This window comes from Oncorhynchus kisutch, linkage group LG17, assembly GCF_002021735.2.
Source record: "Oncorhynchus kisutch isolate 150728-3 linkage group LG17, Okis_V2, whole genome shotgun sequence".
Lineage (NCBI taxonomy): Eukaryota > Metazoa > Chordata > Actinopteri > Salmoniformes > Salmonidae > Oncorhynchus > Oncorhynchus kisutch.
Window position 1 is genome coordinate 15,697,459 of NC_034190.2, and position 22,314 is coordinate 15,719,772.

General features: G+C 44.1%; 1 protein-coding gene across 1 annotated transcript in view; it reads left to right on the forward strand.

Moving 5' to 3' along the window:
• Positions 1-22,314, forward strand: part of LOC109907231 (protein lifeguard 1) — a 50,498-nt gene that overhangs the window by 25,084 nt on the left and 3,100 nt on the right. Inside the window, exons 2-6 of the mRNA XM_020505078.2 lie at positions 13,680-14,105; positions 14,650-14,762; positions 15,509-15,709; positions 16,052-16,180; positions 20,770-20,913. Of these exons, the coding sequence (XP_020360667.1) occupies positions 13,703-14,105; positions 14,650-14,762; positions 15,509-15,709; positions 16,052-16,180; positions 20,770-20,913 (990 nt within the window). The 5' untranslated portion in view covers positions 13,680-13,702. The remainder of the gene's footprint in view (positions 1-13,679; positions 14,106-14,649; positions 14,763-15,508; positions 15,710-16,051; positions 16,181-20,769; positions 20,914-22,314) is intronic.

The window sequence follows — 22,314 nt, forward strand, 5'->3', positions numbered from 1 at the left end:
CACTACCTATTTTTGTTCTGTCTATAGGTTTTGGAGCAACAAAATGGAGTCGTGGTCAGGTTTTCCGAAAGGAGGGCGGGATAGGGCTTTATATGCATCGTGGAAGTTAAAATTACAATGTTCCAGGGTTTTGCCAGCCCGGGTCGCGCATTTGATATGCTGATAAAATTTAGGGAGCTGTAACAACGTTCTTCGTTTGTAGAAAGAGAGTCGGACCGAAATGCAGCGTGGTGGTTAGTCATGTCTTTAATGAAACAAATGACGATACATGAAATGACTATAAATACAAAAACAACAAACGGAACGTGAAACCTAATTACAGCCTATCTGGTTAATACGATACATGTTTAATGACGAGAATAAACACGACAATACAAAAACAAGAAACGGAAATTGAAAACCTATACAGCCTATTTTTTTTATTTTTATAAAAAATAATTTATTACCTTCAATACCATTCATTCTTTACAACTCATAATTTTCATACATACTTCAACAATGGTATTTTAATTGAACTAAACAAAACAAAAACCCCAAACAAACCTCAGGGGAGCATCTTCCCTCCCCGTCACCCTACAAACTACCTTTCCCTATCTCCACATCCCTAATCTATCCCCTTACAAATCTAAATGACACCCAGCCCTAAACCCCCCTTCCACCTCTCCCGAGCAGCATGCTGCCCCCACTTCCTCTCCTCCCTCTTCATCCTCCCCCTCAAATCCCTTTCCACCCTCCTCACTATACCTTCCACCCCCCAGTCTCTCCCTGTCTTCACCATGTTCTGCCTGGCTTCCCACAGCCCCCGTTTAAAGAGACTCATGAGAAGCCAGAGCAGAAACCTGTCCCTATCCGTCCCTCTCGCTCTCCCTACACCTCTCTCTAACCTGGCCCACGTCAATACAAAATCCCCCCTTACCAAACCTAACAACACCCGTGCCCTAGCCCATACTACTCCGGCAAAGGCACAGTCCCAAAAGACATGGCGCACAGTCTCCTCCCTGCCACAAGAGGATCTTGGACAGGTGGGGGATTGCACCAAACTATACCGGTACATGATGGAACGTACCGGCAAGCACTTATGGAGGCTCAACCAATTCAGGTCCTTGATCCTGTTGTCCAGACCCCGCGCCTGCACTCCCTCCCAGACCACTTCCGAGATGCCCACTACAGGCGCCGGACTCCCTGCCTTTCTGACCTCCTCGTACAGGTGCCTGTGATCTAAACCTACTCGGGCAACTTCAACCTCAGGGTGTGCACGCAGCCACTTGGCCACATGACCAAAGTGCCACGGCAGCTGTTCCGCCCGAGGACCCGTGTTAGACCACACCATTACACTTCTCGCCTGATACAAGAAGAACACCCGCAGGAGGTAACCGGACGGGTGTATCACTGGATGAGCAAGCTCCGTTAACAAGAAAGAAACAAAAATTGCGTCCAGCTTGAGGGGGAAATGTGGTACCCCCCCTACCTCCCTCCCCGATGGGACAGAGCATGTGTGCCCTGGCGACCCACTCGCACCTGCCACTCCACATGAACTGAAACACAAGCCTCACTAGAGGCCTCCTCAGACAAGCCGGCAATGGGTAGATGTACGCCAAATACAAAAGAGACGGCAACACATCCACCTTTAGGACCAGGACTTTGCCCAAAAAAGACAAATACCTAGCCTTCCACATTGCTAGCTTCCTCTGTACCACTGCGATACGCATGTTCCAGTTTAGCGTCGCTGAGCCGGAGGTCTCAAAATGGACCCAGAGAATCCTCAGGGCCCCCTCACAGAGAGAGAACCCCCCGGGCACATCCGTTCTACCGCGCCATCTACCGAAAAACTTGACGGAAGACTTTGCATGGTTCAGAACCGCTCCCGACGCTCGGGTGAAATCCCCAAAGATGGCAAGGGACCTTGTCAGGCACGAGTCCTTGCACAGCAGCAAGGAAGTGTCGTCGGCGTACTGCGTCATCTTAACACGCAGCCCACCACTTCCAGGGATCAACAAGCCTTCCACCCCTGTGTCTGCCCTAATGGCAGCCCCCAGAGGCTCCATGTACAGAACGAAGAGGAGAGCCGAGAGTGGGCACCCCTGCCTGACCCCAGACGAGAGGTCAAAAATGTCACCCAAGTGACTATTTACACTAACTCGGCACCCCGCTCCGACATATAATGTACGAATCCATCCTATGAACTTCTCCCCAAATCCTAATCGACCTAACACTCTGAATAAAAAGGATCTATTCACGCGATCAAAGGCTTTCGCCTGATCTAGCGCTGCTACCATTAAAGGCAGTCCTCTATCTTCAACCCAAGCGATGGAGTCCCTGATTTAACTGTAGGTTCCATCTAATAGAGCGGCCCTCTACCCCGCACGTCTGATCCTCATGAACGACGTAGGGAAGGGCTGTGCGCAACCGGTCTGCTAAAACCTTTGCAAGTAGCTTGTAATCTACGCACAGCATGGTCAGTGGCCGCCAGTTGCCAAGGTCTGTTACTTCCCCCTTCTTATATAAAAGTGACAGCACACCAACAGCCATTGATCCCCCCGGGACCCCCGTCTCAAGGATGGCCTTCAAGACTTCGAGGACCACTGGTCCAAGTATACCCCAAAACTTGAGATAAAACTCAGCCGGCAGCCCATCCATCCCAGGCACCTTCCCTTTTCCCATCCTCCTAAGAGCGCTCTCAACCTCTTCTAGTGAAATCTGGGCCTCCATCACTTCTCTAATGTCCTCCGGCAACCGCCTGGACAAGTGTTCTAAAAACACATTTCCCTGCTCTACATCTATTTCCCCTTCCTTAAATAAACCTTGGAAATGATCAGTTGTCACCCTGACCATATCCTCTGGTTCTCTAACTATACTACCATTTTCTTCCCTAATGCCATGCATTACCTTCCTACTCTGTCTGGCCCTAACCGACTTAAAGAACATAGCAGAACAAGTCTCATTGTGTTCTAGAAAGCCACTATGCGCACGCTCCAGGAAAGCTCGAGCCTTCCGCTCCTGCAACTCCCTGAGCTGCGCCTTTAGGGTAGCGGATCTCTCCCAGTCAAACGACCCGCCGAGGTTGCCTGCCTCATACTCGAGTTCAATTAACCTTTGGATACGATCCACCTCCCTCCTCTCCTCCCTTTTTTTCCTCTTGCAATACCCTATTATAAAAGCCCTAATCCTCACCTTAACTAATTCCCACCACTCTAACACCCCCTCGCACATGGACCGGAGGCCTTCAAGCCTCCAAAAGAAATCATAAAACCCGTCAACAAAAGCCTGCTCCTCCAGCACATCCCGATCTAACTTCCAGTACCCCCTACCAAAGAGGCAGACTGGCGACCCCACCTGCAGGAGCACCCCGTCGTGATCCGAGAAAAAAAAAACAGGCAACAGCCGCCCAGACAACTTACCCAAAGACCTGGGTACAAAAATATTGTCGAGCCTCCGCTCAACCCCCCTGGAGTTGCGCCATGTAGGACAGGCCATTTTCGGAGTAGTGTGCAGACCACCATCAACCAGACCATGGCAAGCCATTAGCCTGGTAATGGCGCCTGCACTGCTATCCCCCCTATTCCTAAATCTGTATTAAAATCCCCCCCTATCACTAATTTCCTATTTGTGACACACAGGGGCGTCAGACAGTCCACCATCTCCCTCCTGTCTGCCACCACCTGTGGCCCATACACCACCACTAATCTAAATTTACAATCCCTTATCGTGACATCCACCCCTATAACCCTCCCCTGCATTACCACAAAAGAATCCTCCACTTTTACCTCCCTGTGCCCACACAAAATCCCTACCCCCGATGAGTGCACCCCCCCAATACCCCAAACCGACTCCCCCTTGTCCCACTCCCTCTTAAACCTACTAACATCCCCTCCATCCCTCAGGTGAACCTCCTGTAAAAAAACAAAAATCAAACCCCACACCCTCCAAATAACTAAAAACCGCCCTCCTCTTAACAAAATCCCTTAAACCCCTTACATTTAAAGTAACAAAAGTAAAATTAGACCCCATGAAAGAATCAAATAAAAACATGTAATACACTCAAATTCTAAACCCAGACAGAAAAAAAATCAAAAACAGGAGACTCAACCGATGCTCCCCTGCTCCATATCTACCGGTGAGAACACCATCCGTACTCCCGATATCCCCCCCCCTCTTCCTCCATCTCACCAACCCAGGATGCAGGAATAGTGTTTGGCTCCGGGGTGCCCTGCACCCTGGGTCTACCCCCCCACAATCCTCCACCTCCCCAGTGGTGCAGCTGGATTGGAAAAAAATCGGGGAGGCTGAGTCCCCAAACAAAAAACTCCCCACCTCCTCCTGTACCCAGTCCTGAGTCTTGTTAGGTGTGTCCCCACCCAACAGAAGTTGAGGGCCTGGGGAAACCAGCAGCAACCCAGAGGTTTCTCCCACCCCCATAACTCTCTTGGCCATCCCCTCCCTCTCACTGTCGGCCAATCGCACCCTCCTCTTTATTCTCTTCTTTGGTGATGGCGGCAGTGGAGAGATACCACCCTCCCCCCACCAGCTCCTCCACCATACCCCTAATCTCTTCCACCAGGGCACTTTCCCCCCAGTCCACTTGCTCTTCCACCGTCTCCTTCTCCAACACTCCTCCCTCGCTTTCTTCTCTCTCATGCTCCTCCACTCGGTTGCCTTCTTCCGCCGCTTTTCCTGGTTCTCCTACTCCCGTGCCTTCCGTTTCCTTCTCTCTTCCATCCGCCGCTTCTTGCTCCTCCTCCTTCCTTGCGGCCTTCCCCTCTGGACCTGTACTCTGGTCATGAGGCTTGCTTCCTTCCCCTCCTCTTCTTCCCCCATCCCCCGCTCCTACTCCCCCCCAGCCGCAGACGCATATGACCTCTGACGAGCCGGGCACCCCCGCCACAGGTGTGCTGACGAGCCACACCCGTGGCACGCCTTAGGCTTGTCACAATCCTTCACCTCGTGTTACTCAGATCCACAAAATCTGCATTTTCTTGTGCTGCACGAGGCGAATATGTGGCCGTAGGCCATACAGCGCCTGCAAAATGGGGGCTGACGTGCATAAAACAACGTCCCCCTGTCAGCCCCTAGGGAGAACATAGCAGGAGGATGGAGGTAGCCACCATGTCCCTTTGGGTCCTCTCTGAGGAGGGCCTGGAAGCCTCTCCTCCCATTCCAAAACCCAAGGGAGTCTTTGAGGTGCCTTGCTGAGGAGACGTTATCCATGTATCTCCCCAGAAAGGCCCTCACCTCTTCATCCTTAACGTATGGGTTGTAAATGTTGACAGTTACAACCCTAAAGTTATTCTTCGCCAGGCTTGTTATTTCATAGTGGCTCATCGGCCTCTCGCCTCCCACTGCTCTTGCCCTTCTCAGGATATCATCGTGTTTCTCCTCTGTATATAGTGCCACGTCGTATGCTCCCTCCAACGAGTTGCCTTGGAAACAAAACACGTCCTTCACCGTCAGCTTTAGAATCCCCATCAATATTATCCTTCCAAAAGTTTCCCGTCCTAAAGGCTCCAACTCCTTTTCCTTCCAAGCAAAACGAATCGTGTTGGCCAGCCCAATCCCAGGGACCGACCGTGTTGATGTATTTTGCACCATCTCCGCAAGGAGAATGGCGCTCGTTCTTTTCTCTTCCAAAACAATGAAAAAAGAAAATCCAAAGTGACTGAGCCTATTTTGGTGCAAACTAACACAGAGACAGGAACAATCACCCACGAAATACAAAGTGAAACTCAGGCTACCTAAATACGGTTCCCAATCCGAGACAACGAGAATCACCTGACTCCGATCGAGAACCGCCTCAGGCAGCCAAGCCTACACTAGACACACCCCTAATCAACCACAATCCCAATGCCTACAAAACCCCCAATACGACAACACAATAACCCATGTCACACCCTGGCCTGAACAAATAATTAAAGAAAACACAAAATACTAAGACCAAGGCGTGACAGGAGCCTTGTTTTCAGATTAGCTTTGTTAAAATCCCCAGCTACAATACATGCTGCCTCAGGATATGTTGTTTACATGGAGTCAAATTAAGTTATTTTAGGGCCGCCCATGTGTCAGCTTGGGGGGGGATATACACGGCTGTGATTATGATTGAAGGGAATTCTCTTGGTAGATAATGCTGTTGGCATGTGTTTGTAAGGAATTCTAGGTTAGGTGAACAAAAGGACTTGAGTTCCTGTATGTTGTTATGATCACACCACGTCTCGTTAATCATAAGGCATACACCCCCGCACTTCTTCTTACCAGAGAGATGTTTGTTTCTGTTGGCCCGATGCGTGAAGAAGCCAGTTGGCTGTACTGACTCTGACGTATCCCGAGTGAGCCATGTTTCTGTGAAACAAAGAACGTTACAATCTCTGATGTCTCTCTGGAAGGCAACCCTTGCTCGGATTTTGTCTACCATGTCAAGAGACTGGACATTGGCGAGTAGTATGCTCGGGAGCAGTGCGCAATGTGCCCGTCTATGGAGCCTGACCAGAAGACCGCTCCGTCTGCCCCTTCTGCGGTGCCGTTGTTTTGGGTCGCCTGCTGGGATGCGATCTATTGTCCTGGGTGGTGGACCAAACAGGTTCCGCTTCGGGAAAGTCGTATTCCTGGTCGTAATGTTGGTGAGTTGACATTGCTCTTTATATCCAATAGTTCCTCCTGACTGTATGTAATAAAACCTAAGATTTCCTGGGGTAACAATGTAAGAAATAACAAAAAAATGTATTAAAAAAAAAAATACTGCATAGTTTCCTAGGAACGTGAAGCGAGGCGGCCATCTCTGTCGGCGTTGGAAGTTAGGTTCTAGTCAGTCAACTGCTAACTTGTCTTCAAGATTCTTGCAAAACCAAAGTTAGGTTTACTTATATGTAGTTGAACTTTTATTTTTGTTTCACTGTGTAGCTTAAACACTGCTTGGTAAATAAAAGTACATTAATCAGGAGTATCCTTTCAGGTTCTGATAAACATGGCTTTTTTTTGCTTCTGCTGTACAACCAGTTATCAAATGTTACGCCAGCCAGTATGATACATTTTAGTATGACCTGATGGTGGTGTAAAAAATGTATGGGGGGGGGGGGGGGACAACCAAAGCAAGATGACATCAATTCGTGGCAGGGCACAAAGCATTCTCTCCAGTGAGAGTGTATTATTTGGATTATGCCTAGATGTGAACAAAGTGGTCTGTCATTCTACCTAGAATCATGTTGTCAGTTGGAATTGGGGTGTGAAATAATGTCACTATTCGAATAGTATCATACATTTTTGACCGATATCCGGATATTCGAAATATTTTTTTTAAACGTATGTTTTTTAACTTGTGCACTGCTGAGCAAGCGATAGAGAGAGGCTGGTACTCTATTGTTGCAGCTTCCATCTGGAGAGGGAGAGAGCGCCAAGACTAGCTAACTTGTAGCAGCCAGTGAGTGCGGTTACATGCACACAATAATGCGATTATTGTGGAGAGTCGGATTAATATAATAGTTTGATTAAAACGTTTACATGCTTTGCCTTTTTACATTAAATCAGGCTACCCGATTGCACCCTTGATTATTACAGAAAATCGCCAATCAAAATAAACGTTCTACAACAGTGACCATACTTTTTGGGAAGCATATTTGATTCTGAGTTCAGACATACACTGCTCAAAAAAATAAAGGGAACACTAAAATAACACATCCTAGATCTGAATGAATGAAATATTCTTATTAAATACCTTTTTCTTCACATAGTTGAATGTGCGGACAACAAAATCACACAAAAATTATCAATGGAAATCAAATTTATCAAGCCATGGAGGTCTGGATTTGGAATCACTCAAAATTAAAGTTGAAAACCACACTACAGGCTGATCCAACTTTGATGTAATGTCCTTAAAACTAGTCAAAATGAGGCTCAGTAGTGTGTGTGGCCTCCACGTGCCTGTATGACCTCCTTACAACGCCTGGGCATGCTTCTGATGAGGTGGCGGATGGTCTCCTGAGGGATCTCTTCCCAGACCTGGACTAAAGCAACTCCTGGACAGTCTGTGGTGCAACGTGGCATTGGTGGATGGAGCGAGACATGATGTCCCAGATGTGCTCAATTGGATTCAGGTCTGGGGAACGGGCGGGCCAGTCCATAGCATCAATGCCTTCCTCTTGCAGGAACTGCTGACACACTCCAGCCACATGAGGTCTAGCATTATCTTGCATTAGGAGGAACCCAGGGCCAACCGCACCAGCATATGGTCTCACAAGGGGTCTGAGGATCTCATCTCGGTACCTAATGGCAGTCAGGCTACCGCTGGCGAGCACATGGAGGGCTGTGCGGCCCCCCCAAAGAAATGCCACCCCACACCATGACTGACCCACCGCCAAACCGGTCATGCTGGAGGATGTTGCAGGAAGCAGAACGTTCTCCACGGCGTCTCCAGACTCTCTCACGTCTGTCACATGTGCTCAGCGTGAACCTGCTTTCATCTGTGAAGAGCACAGGGCGCCAGTGGCGAATTTGCCAATCTTGGTGTTCTCTGGCAAATGCCAAACGTCCTGCACGGTGTTGGGCTGTAAGCACAACCCCCACCTGTGGACGTCGGGCCCTCATACCACCCTCATTGAGTCTGTTTCTGACCGTTTGAGCAGACACATGCACATTTGTGGCCTGCTGGAGGTCATTTTGCAGGGCTCTGGCAGTGCGCCTCCTGCTCCTCCTTGCACAAAGGTGGAGGTAGCGGTCCTGCTGCTGGGTTGTTGCCCTCCTACAGCCTCCTCCACGTCTGCTGATGTACTGGCCTGTCTCCTGGTAGCGCCTCCATGCTCTGGACACTACGCTGACAGACACAGCAAATCTTCTTGCCACAGTTCGCATTGATGTCCTATCCTGGATGAGCTGCACTACCTGAGCCACTTGTGTGGGTTGTAGACTCCGTCTCATGCTACCACTAGAGTGAAAGCACCGCCAGCATTCAAAAGTGACCAAAACATCAGCCAGGAAGCATAGGAACTGAGAAGTGGTCTGTGGTCACCACCTGCAGAACCACTCCTTTATTGGGGTTGTCTTGCTAATTGCCTATAATTTCCACCTGTTGTCTATTCCATTTGCACAACAGCATGTGAAATTTATTGTCATTCAGTGTTGCTTCCTAAGAGGACAGTTTGATTTCACAGAAGTGTGATTGACTTGGTGTTTCATTGTGTTGTTTAAAACTTCTTGTGACTCTCAAACCCGGGTCCGTGAGCGTAATCATCACCTGACACTAATTAGCATAGCGCAACAGACATAAATCTTCCTAGAAAATCTTCCTATTCATGAAAATCCCAAGTGAAATATATTGAAACCTTTTTTTTAATCAGCCTGTCATCTCAGATTTTCAAAATATGCTTTACAGCCAACGCTAGACCATCATTTGTGTAAGTTTATCATAGACTAGCATAGCATTATGCCTTGCAAGCAGCAGGCAACCTTGTCACGAAAATCAGAAAAGCAATCAAATTAAATCGTTTACCTTTGATGAGCTTCGGATGTTTTCACTCACGAGACTCCCAGGTAGACAGCCAAAGTTCATTTTTTCCAAAAATATTATCTTTGTAGCCGAAATAACTTCGTTAGTTCTTCACGTTTGGCTGAGAATTCGACCGGAAATTGCGTTGTTTATAATCAATTCTCAAGGTGTTTTTCAAATATTTATTCGATAACATATCAACCGGAATAGCTGTATTTTCAGTAAGACCGGGAGGAAAAATAGCTACCTCTGTCTATTACGCAAGAATTACTCTGAGAGCCCTCAGCCAGACACTTACGCAATGTTGTCGCTTACGCTCATTCTTTAACATAAAGGCATGAAACTATGTCAAAATGCTGTAGACACCTTGGGCAATACGTAGAAAAAGGATTCTGGGCTATCTACCATTCACTGCTCAATAGGGACGCATCGGAACGCAGAGCTTTCAAAACATGAGTCACTTCTTGTTTGGATTTTTCTCAGGCTTTCACCTGCAATATCAGTCTGACATACTCAGACAATATTTTTACAGTTTTGGAAACTTTAGAGTTTTCTATCCTAAGCTGTCAATTATATGCATATTCTAGCATCTTGTCCTGACAAAATAGCCCATTTACTTTGGGAATGTTCTTTTTCCAAAAATGAAAATAGGGCCCCCAGTTTCAACAGGTTAATGGATTATTACCTCATCAGTTCTCATTACTGAACATTGCAATCCCTTGGATATCTGCAGAAACCCTAGTTTCCATAATGAATCGCCAAAATATATATTGGCTTCATTATTTATTTTTAACTAACTAAATAATCACACAGAATTGCATAACAAACAGTAGATATTGGTTACTAACAATGATAGAAAAGTCACTAGTGGGCTATGCTGATATGATGGCTTGGTAGACAAAGGAAAGGGGTGGGGACTGAGAGAGTGGGAAAGACAAAATGGATTCACTACACACAGCGGAAATAATCATTGAAATGCTAATCCTATGCACATGAACGGCCGCTCATTCGAGAATAATTGCAGTGTATATATGCAATGTATATATTTACACCGTATGTTGTTGTTGTTGTTGTCTTCTCTGTTGGAATGTCTCAATCGTTCATCAGAGTCTCTGGTTAACTTTCCCAGAAGTCACCATGTCTTTTGTGGTTGTCGGTGGTTAGAATGGAAACTTCAGAATACTATTTGTAAATTTTCTCATAGAATAGCTGCTTTGGTGGTTGTCGGTATTCTCGTTCTAGGTTTACGCAATTTCTAGCTGCACACTAGTAATTTGTGTCGTCTAGAATTGGCTACTTCTTCTGTAGTGATCGATAGTCTCAGAGTTTAACCATTTCTAGCCGTGTAGCCAAAACTACACATTCTCTGACTTGTCCTTTGGTAGAGTTGTAGTTTAAACCATTTCACATGAAGTGTGAGCTGCATGTTTTCTAGTCTAATGTGAATTTCGCCAGGAGTGGGTTTTATACACTTCAGGGAAAAGGGTGGTCCATGGCACCAAATGGGATGTCTGGGCTCACGGGGGTGTGGCCACTGACTAGTTAATCTTTATTTGAAAATTAATACTCTCATTTACAAGGTCAACATCACATTACATCTTTTCACAAATAGTTTCATGTTTACAATCACATATGTTTCACAATATTTAGATGTTAACCTGACAGCTGGGAAGTGTACACTTTAAGAGTTGTGTGTTTCAGAGAGAGAGAGAGAGAGGGAGAGATATTATCTAAATATGTTTAATTGTTACCTAATTTTTTAATGAATCATGTAACAATTAACGCATTAGGATCTGGGGCACCACGAGAGTGGTTCTTTAAAAAGTTACCATCTCCCAAATTAAACTCTAAAGGTCTTCACCTATCACATCCGGAAACCGTTAACTTTTAATCATAAACTCGTATCATATCATCATTCTGAACAGTCGTAACCCCCTTGCATCTGCAAAATCCCGAGCCTTACGTATGATTCAGTACTACAGAAATTGTTTTAATTATTTATTTATTAGCTAACTAAATGGTAACAAGGGTAAACATACACACTTAATACATTAAAAACAGGTCCCTAGCGGACTAACAACAATATGGCTGCTTGTTACAAAAGATATGGAGAGGGCGAAAGAGGGACCGAGACACTTAACATTGGTACATTTTAGAAACTACTCTCACTTATAGCACTCCTATACTTTACACACGAACCCGCTGCCCTCTTGGAGTAAGAAATCATGAATGTATTTACGTGAAATTCCTCAGTTCGCCGTGTCTCTTCTCAGAACCGTACCATCTTGGAAAGGGTGTTTGGGGCCTTTTCGAGGCACGCTTTTAAAGCTCTGATTGTCCAAAAGGGTTTTCTCTGTTCTCCTCTGCAGTCGTCTGGTATCCGGTGACTTGTCGTGTAGTCCTGAACAGAGCTCCAGATTCGCTCTGGAAGATGCTTCTTTGAAGATAGGCTAGCCAGCCGTGTCGATGGTTCGCAGTGGGGTGATGAGAGTAGCGTACTATGGTGGTTTGAGCAGAGGTAGTAGAATAGTCCCTCTTCAATTAGCTTTTCTAGATACTTTACTTAGGACAGCTAATCAGCCGTACCCGTGATTTTCCAGGAGGTGACTTTATCATCTCTACCTCGTGTAGAGCTGCAGAGTTCAAACCACTTTAAATGTGAGCTGCAGCTCTACGTCTCTCTGGTCTGATATGTTAATTATTAACCAATAATTTTATACAGTTTGTTAGAAAGGGCGGTTCCGTCAGGCTGACACACTCCCTGACCTCGCTCAAGGGCGTGACTTGTCACTGTGCAAAGTTTATGTAAACAATTATCTCTTATGGCACCTAAAATCATTTTCCTTTCTTCACAAAAACACTTTCATCATTGTTCATATTTCTTGCACAACGCGGATGTAAACGTGGGTATTCTTCCAATTTACAGTATTTCCTTTCTAACATTTTTAATAACATCAAAATAACAACCTAAATGACATTCGTGTTCTTTAGATCACCTCAGAACATGGGGAATGGTCTATGTTTGAAATATTGTTCCAGTATTCGCTTTAGAACGTGTTAGAGTTTCATCGGGAAAAGTCTGAAATGAAGGCACATTCCTCTGATGAACATTGGAGAGGGAAACCTGAATGTTCTGTCCTTGATTTACAACAGGGTGTGAGGTGTTAACCCCCACCAGTTCCCTCCTTCCCCCTCTGTGGGTGAGAGGGGTCTGGTTGAAGTTATTTATTGCAAAGCTGATCTGACCTTTTTGGATCCTACAGAGGTTCATCCAGGTCAGACATTTGATTCCTATACACGATCGGAAAGATATCACTTTTTTGGTTGAAAAACAGTTTGTTCCTGCGACACTCAAGTTGTTTGGGAAAAATATTTGTGCTGCCTGTGATCAGGGCAGGGGAATGTAATTGTGTCTTGTCTGTTTTAATGAACTATATTGATTTCATTTGAATGGCGCAGCCATGGCCTAGGCTGCACAAACCAGTGACCTATTTAAACTTAAAATATGCTAATCTATTCTTTTGAATAGAATACCCACATCGGCACATGCCCACCCACATCGGCACACCCCTGTTCCCACCCGTCACTGGTGCCGGCTGCGCAACGGGGATGTATAAAAGGTGTAAACCGGCAAGGAAGTGGTAATAATGGGACTGTTTGGAAGGAGGTCATATAAACATTGCCCTATTTTTTTTATTTTTTATTAAAACATTTTACATGTAACATACCGTCAATTCTGTGTGAAAACTCTGGGGGTTTCAGGAAGACCCACTGGGCTGCTGCCTGGGCCTCTTGCCAGCCTGCTTCCACATTCTCATCACTCTTTTTGTAAACGGACAGATGCAGTGCTTGTATCTTTAGCAGTGTGGCCAAAACTGTGCTAAGACTTTCATTACTTTCCCTGGTGCCTCCTGTTAGAGGGAGGGAGTAAAACAATCAAGGAGAAAAAGATCACTTCCTCATGTTATTGGCCTAAGATGTCTGTTAAACCTTAATGCTGACAACTAGGCTAACCGGTATGACAAATTAGAGAAGATGTCGAACATCATCATAGTCTAAGTTCACTATGTTTCACAATTTCACTTCCACACTTTCCAGAACTCCAGCTAGTCATGTTATATCAAATGCAAACTCTCACCCAACACAGTGGTATGTGCATGTAAATGCCATACAGGTTTCACTCATGTTTTTGCTTTGTTTCCTTGTCCCTCAGGCCAACAGTGAGCAAAACAAACCATGTCTCAGGACAAGAACATCTACCCCGGGTTGATGGGGGAGAACAACCCCCTCCACAACAATGTCTACGGACCGCCCCAGCCCGGGTTTGGGATACCCCCTCCCAACTACACCCAGGCCTCAGTGCAAGCTCCATACCCCGGCCAGCCTGCACCCTACGGCCAGCCTGCACCCTACGGCCAGCCTGCACCCTACGGCCAGCCTGCACCCTACGGCCAGCCTGCACCTTATGGCCAGCCTGCACCCTACGATCAACCTGCACCCTATGGTCAGCCCGGGTTCCCCCAGGGAGGCCCTGGATTTGGACAGGGACCGTACCCTCAGATGCCTTCTCCCCAGGCCCCGTACCCCGCTGGGCCTTACCAGCAACCTGCACAGCCAGGGTTCCCTGGTGACCCCAACGGTGAGTGGAAGGAAGTTGACATCTACTAATTCAGAATATGTTTTCAGAGACTGCTTATTGCTGGTCATCGTTTAGAAGAGTGGAGTCTTCTTTCCTACACTGTAACACTGTAGGTAACTCTCAGGCTATACTGCAGTTTGGGAACCTTAACTACCCATGTGTTCCACATCATTATTCGGCTACAGTTAAATTAATTCTGTTACGAAAGTCTTCACTCCCGCTTATGTGCCATAAAGCTGTGTCAGTTTTCCGTTTTAAAAGGCACGTTTGGAAATTCTTTCTATTTAGGTCGTGGTTTGGTTTTCCACTTAGATGGATGTATAATTACCCCTGGAAACTGCTGCCTGTGCATCTTTATTTCACTGTCCTTCATTAACCAAGTTTGTCTTTTTTAGCACACTATCTGACTAACTGATTGACAGATCAATAACTATCAATCTAGAACTCACTCAATGACCTGTGGTAGTAACGACCCATGCGGTGGTCTAACAATTGACAAGCATTTGATTGCCAATATTTTGTTGTTGTTGTCGGGGGTTTTCAGCTTCCATGGGTGACGGTTACCATGGTGATGTGCCACCATCTTACTACGACAATGAGGAGTTCACCAACTCTGGCTTTGAGGACAAGAGCATTCGACAGGCCTTCATTAGAAAGGTGAGGAAGTAGAGGGGACTGCATGAATGAGAACAGAATAGAAGCTTACCCTATTGCATGATAGTGAAAAGGAGAGATGTCGTGTGGGGAAACTGCTTTTTTCTCCCGATCTGTCCAACTTATCACCTTATCACCTCAAATGTAAATAAAAGACTATAAAGAGTTTCTATAATGTGTCATTGCATACCTAGATTTGTTTCGAATTTGAAACCATTTTGAAGGGCGGCGCTAAAGTTAACAGCGGCTTTGGAGAGTCATGATGGCTTGTTGTGATGACGCAAAAATGACTAGGTATCCCCCTTACCCTGTCCCTGTCTTGTTTTTAAACAGTGAGAAAAGTGCTACATCTGGTGGAGAGAGGCTGTAAGACAGAATGAGTTGCTTCATACGTTACGTCTTGACACGTCACAATTTAACGTACAGCGTCAGAGGGGTCCATTTTTTAAAACTTTTCTCCAATACTATTGAGCTATTACCATGTCAACCAACACTTGAATAGAAACGTAGTTCACACCCCAGATTTTGATGCCGACACAGTCGCTACAGTCCCATTAGTTTTCATTGCAGCCTCGTTTGAGTGTCGCGGTTGTGCAAATTTTGGGTTAGTCACCGTAAGCTAGAAACGTTTCAGGATTTTATTTCCAAAGCCAATGTTATGTGTTGACTGACCTTTTATCATAGTTATTCAAAAACTTTGTTGAAACAGTCCTATAACATCTGTCTATCCAACCTTCTCCCCCTCCCAGGTGTTCCTGGTGCTGACCGTTCAGCTGATGGTCACCTTCTCCTTCGTGGCCGTCTTCACCTTTGTGGACGACGCCAAGTTGTTTGTGCGTCGTAACCCCTGGACATACTACGTGTCCTACGCCATCTTCTTCGTGTCTCTCATCACCCTCAGCTGCTGTGGAGAGTTCCGCCGCAAACACCCCTGGAACCTGTTGGCATTGGTACGGCCCTACCCTATTCATTATACTAAACACCCCTGGAACCTGATGCCATTGGTATGGCCCTACCCTATTCATTATACTAAACACCCCTGGAACCTGGTGGCATTGGTATGGCCTTACTCTAACTGCATCCCAAGTATCACCCCATTCTGTAGATGGTGCACTACTTTTGAAGTATTGCACTATGTAGGGAATAGGGTGCAGTTTGGGATTCATATCAACTATGAGATGGAACACCAATTTGAGTGATGACCTGACTGTCTACATATTAGTTGTATTAGACTCTGTGAGAGGAATGTGTTGTGGTTGTAATCCTGACGTTGTCTCTGTGTCTGTCCTCAGTCCATCCTGACCCTGAGTCTTTCCTACATGGTGGGGATGATCGCCAGCTTCTATGACACAGAGACGGTCATCATGGCCGTAGGCATTACCGCTGTGGTCTGCTTCACCGTGGTCCTCTTCTCACTACAGGTCAGTAGTACACCCCCCACACAGGCATGAACACACACTCTCTGTCCTTACTCCCACCTTGCTGTCATTACCAGTCCCTCACATTTCCTTTGTTGTGAACCATGATACTATGTGGTCTTTTTCTGCCTCCGTGGCCTTTTTGTTTCAGTTTTACTATCGCGTACTATTACTATTGGAAACTATAAATATAATGTACTATCATATACATGCATACTAACACGTACTATCACTATCACCTACCATTACTATTACCTACTATAAATATCACCTACTATCACCTACTTTAACTATCACCTTCTATTACTGTCACCTACTATTACCATCACTTACTATAAATATAATGTAATATCACCTACTATAACTGTCACCTACTATAACTATCGCCTACTATAAATATAATGTAATGTCACCTACTGTAAATATTGCGTATTATTACTATCACATACTATTACTATAACCTATTACTATTACTTACTATCACCTACTATTACTACTGTCAATATCACATACTGTCAATATCACGTAATGTTGCGTACTGTAAATATCCCTTACTGTCGCGGACTTTAAATATTGCGTACTGTAAATATATTTGACTCGCGTACTGTAAATACCGCGTACTATCGCGTATCATTTCTATCACGCACTATAACTATCACCTACTATTACTACTATTACTCACCTACTATCACCTACTATTACTATTACCTACTATTACTCACTATCACCTACTATGACTTACTATTACCTACTATTACTCACCTACTATCACTTACTATTACTATTTCTATCACCTACTATTACTCACCTAATATCACCTACTATTACTATTTCTATCGCCTACTATCACTTACTATCACGGTCACTTAATCTTACTTTCACCTACTATTACCTATCACTTTCTATCACTATCGCCTATTACTATCGCCTACTATTGCTATCACTTACTATCACCTATTATTACTATCACCTACTGTTACTATCACCTACTATGACTTACTATCACCTACTATTACTATCGCGATCACTTAATCTTACTATTACCTACTATCACCTATCACTATTATTCACTATTACTATCACATACTATAAATATTGCGTACTTTAAATATATTATAAATATAATGTACTATCACATACATGCGTACTATCACCTACCATTACTATTACCTACTATAAATATCACCTACTGTCACCTTCTATTACTGTCACCTACTATTACTGTCACCTACTATAACCATCACTTACTATCACCTACTATAACTATCACCTACTATAAATATCATGTAATGTCACCTATTGTAACTTTCACCTACTATAAATATTGCGTATTATTACTATCACGTACTATAACTATCACTTACTTTCACTATCACTTACTATAAATATCACCTACTATTACTACCACCTACTATAAATATTGCGTACTATTACTATCACCTTCTATTACTCACTTACTATCACTATTGCAACAACTCATCATCAGTAGGGTAAAACTAACCTCTCTCACGATGGTCAGCTCACGTTCCCTATTATCACCTACTATTACTATTACTCGCTTATTATCACCTATCACTATCACCTACTATTACTCACTTACTATCACTTATCACCTACTGTTACTATCACTTTCTATCACTTACTATTACTATCACTTACTATCAAGTAGTAGTAAATATCACTTACTATCGCGTACTGTAAAGTCACTTACTGTCGCGTACTGATATCAATTACTGTCGCGTACTGTAAATATCGCATACTGTAAATATTGCGTACTGTCACGTACTGTAAATATCACTTACTACTGTCAATATCACGTAATGTCACGTACTGTAAATAATGCGTACTGTAATATTGCTTACTGTATTACTATTACCTATCACTTTCTATCACTATCACTTCCTATTACTATCACCTATTATCAATTACTATCATGATCACTTACTATTACTATCACTTACTATCACTATTACTTACTATTACTGTCACCTAGTATAAATATTGCATACTATTACTATCGCATACTTTAAATATCGCTTACTATTACGTACTGTAAATATTTGCGTAATATCACGCACTATCGCCTACTGTCGCGTACTGTAAATCACTTGCGTACTGTAAATATAATTTACTACTGTCAATTTCACGTACTGTCAATATCACTTACTATCACGTACTATAAATATCACTTACCACTGTCAATATCACGTACTGTCAATATCACGTACTGTCAATATCACATACTATCACGTACTGTAAAGATTGCCGACTGTCGCGTACTGTAAAGATCGAGTACTGTAAATATCACTTACTACTGTCAATATCACATACTGTCACGTACTGTAAATATCGTGTACTGTAAATATTGCGTACCCCCGTAATGTAAATATTGCGTACTTTTACGCACTGTAAATATTGCGTACTGTAAAGATCACAACTATTGTGTACTCTAAATATCACTTAGTTTGTGATATTGACAGTAGTGTCACGTACTGTAAATATCACGAACTGTAAATATTGCGTACTGTAAAGATCACTTACTGTCGCGTACTGATAATATAACTTACTATCGCGTACTGTAAATATTGCGTACTGTAAATATCACAACTATTGTGTACTCTAAATATCACTTAGTTTGTGATATTGACAGTAGTGTCACGTACTGTAAATATCACGAACTGTAAATATTGCGTACTGTAAAGATCACTTACTGTCACGTACTGATAATATAACTTACTATCGCGTACTGTAAATATTGCGTACTGTAAATATCGCATACTGTCACGTACTGTTAAGTATCACTTACTATCGCGTACTGTAAATATAACTTACTATCGCGTACTGTAAATATAGCATACTATGGTGTACTGTAAATCACTTACTACTGTCAATATCACTTACTGTCGCGTACTGATATCAATTACTGTCACGTACTGTAAATATCGCATACTGTAAATATTGCGTACTTTTACGCACTGTAAATATTGCGTACTGTAAAGATCACTGTCACGTACTGATAATATCACTTACTGTCACGTACTGTAAATATTACGTACTGTCGCGTACTGTAAAGATCGCCTACTGTCGCGTACTGTAAATATCACTTACTACTGTCAATATCACGTACTGTAAATATCGCGTACTGTCACGTACTGTCACGTACTGATAATATCACTTACTATTGCGTACTGGAAATATCGCATACTGTAAATATCACGTACTGTAAATATCGCATACTGTCACGTACTGTAAATATCACGTACTGTCAACATCACGTACTGTAAATATCACGTACTGTAAATATCGCATACTGTCACGTACTGTAAATATCACGTACTGTCAACATCACGTACTGTCACGTACTGTATCGCATACTGTAAATTACACTTACTGTCGCGTACTGTAAATTACACTTACTGTCGCGTACTGTAAATATCACGTACTGTAAATATCACAACTATTGTGTACTCTAAATATCACTTAGTTTGTGATATTGACAGTAGTGTCACGTACTGTAAATATCACGAACTGTAAATATTGCTTACTGTAAAGATCACTTACTATCGCGTACTGTAAATATTGCGTACTGTAAATATAACTTACTATCGCGTACTGTAAATATTGCGTACTGTAAATATAGCATACTATGGCGTACTGTAAATCACTTACTACTGTCAATATCACATACTGTCACGTCCTGTAAATATCACTTAGTATCGCGCACTGTAAACTACTTACTACTGTCAATATCACATACTGTCAATATCATGTACTATAAATATCACATACTATCACGTACTGTAAATATTACGTACTGTCGCGTACTGTAAAGATCGCCTACTGTCGCGTACTGTAAATATCACTTACTACTGTCAATATCACGTACTGTAAATATCGCGTACTGTCACGTACTGTCACGTACTGATAATATCACTTACTATTGCGTACTGGAAATATCGCATACTGTAAATATCACGTACTGTAAATATCGCATACTGTCACGTACTGTAAATATCACGTACTGTCAACATCACGTACTGTAAATATTGCTTACTGTAAAGATATCCTACTGTCGCGTACTGAAAATGTTACTTACTATTGCGTACTGTAAATATCACTTACTACTGTCACATACTGTAAATATTGCTTACTGTAAAGATCTCCTGTCGCGTACTGAAAATATCACTTACTGTCGCGTACTGTAAATATTGCGTACTGTAAATCACTTACTACTGTAAATATCACGTACTGTCAATATCACGTAATGTTGCGTACTGTAAATGTCGCGTACTGAAAATATCACTTACTGTCGCGTACTGTAAATATAATTTACTATCTCGTACTGTAAATATTGCGTACTGTAAATATCACATACTATCGCGTGCTATTACTATCACGTACTATTACTATCATGTATTATCGCATGCTATAACTAACACATGCTATAACTAACACATGCTAGCCCATAGCCTTGACAATTGAGGAACTATGTTTTGAACCTGTGAGAATTGAGGAACTTGCGGAGGCTTTAACCTCAACTCAATAACAATCCTTGACGATCCCTAATTTCCTTGTTTTCTACCCCTATCCAGAGCAAGTATGACTTCACTTCTTGCCGGGGCGTTCTGTTCGTGTGTCTGATCGTCCTGCTGCTCTTCTCCATCCTCTGCATCTTCATCCGCCACAGGATCCTCCACATCGTCTACGCCTCCCTGGGAGCCCTGCTCTTTACCTGTGTAAGTAGTCACTTGACTGCATCAATAATGGGCTGCATATGAATAGCAGTTTTCATTCAAATTGCTGAAACAGCTTTGTAAGGGGTGGGCAGTCAACTCATCCACCACCACTGTGTCACCTGCATAAGTATATTAATGAGACGTGGCATAGTTTAATCCCAGGAAGAGACAGCTTTATTATAGAGGGTCTCTATTGTTTATCAAGTACATTTGTAATTTTTCTTGTATGGTCAATGGGATGGTTGCAAAATGAGAAGGTTGAGGCAGGGCTATACACATTGAGCTCTAACAGCATAAAATTTCATCTGCAGAGTGGAAAAGTGGGAACGAAGCAAGAATTTTTAAAACCGTGCTACATTTTGGAAACTCGAAAGGGGAAGAAAATGACCTTAGTGATGCCATCAGTCAGTGATGGGAGCCAGTCAGACTCACCAAAACTCTCATTCACCTTAAACCAAGGCAGTATAAAGGGATTCTGAGGGAAGAAGAGAAGGGATGGGAAGAGGACGGTGTGTTGGTGAGGATGGGGAGGGGACAGTGTTGGTGAGGATGGAGAGAGGGGATGGGGAGAGGACTGTGTGTTGGTGAGGATTTAGAAAGGGGATGGGGAGAGGACTGTGTTGGTGAGGATGGGGAGAGGACTGTGTTGGTGAGGATGGGGAGAGGACTGTGTTGGTGAGGATGGAGAGAGGACTGTGTTGGTGAGGATGGAGAGAGGACTGTGTTGGTGAGGATGGAGAGAGGACTGTGTTGGTGAGGATGGAGAGAGGACTGTGTTGGTGAGGATGGAGAGAGGACAGTGTTGGTGAGGATGGGGAGAGGACAGTGTTGGTGAGGATGGGGAGAGGACAGTGTTGGTGAGATGGAGAGAGGGGATGGGGAGAGGACTGTGTGTTGGTGGGGATGGAGAGGGGATGGGGAGAGGACAGTGTTGGTGAGGATAGAGAGAGAGAGGGATGGGGAGAGGACAGCATGTTGGTGAGGATTGAGAGAGAGGGATGGGGAGAGGACAGTGTTGGTGGGGATGGGGAGAGTACAGCATGTTGGTGAGGAGAGAGAGAGAGGGGATGGGGAGAGGACAGTGTTGGTGAGGATGGAGAGAGGGGATGGGGAGAGGACAGAGTGTTGGTGAGGGTGGAGAGAGGGGATGGGGAGAGGACAGTGTTGGTGAGGATGGAGAGAGGGGATGGGGAGAGGACAGAGTGTTGGTGAGGGTGGAGAGAGGGGATTGGGAGAGGACAGAGTGTTGGTGAGGGTGGAAGAATAAGGCTCCCGATTGGTGCAGCGGTCTAAGGCACTGCATCTAAGTGCAAGAGGCGTCACAACAGTCCCTGGTTCGAATCCAGGCTGAATCACATCCGTCTGTGATTGGGAGTCCCATAGGGCGGAGCACATTTGGCC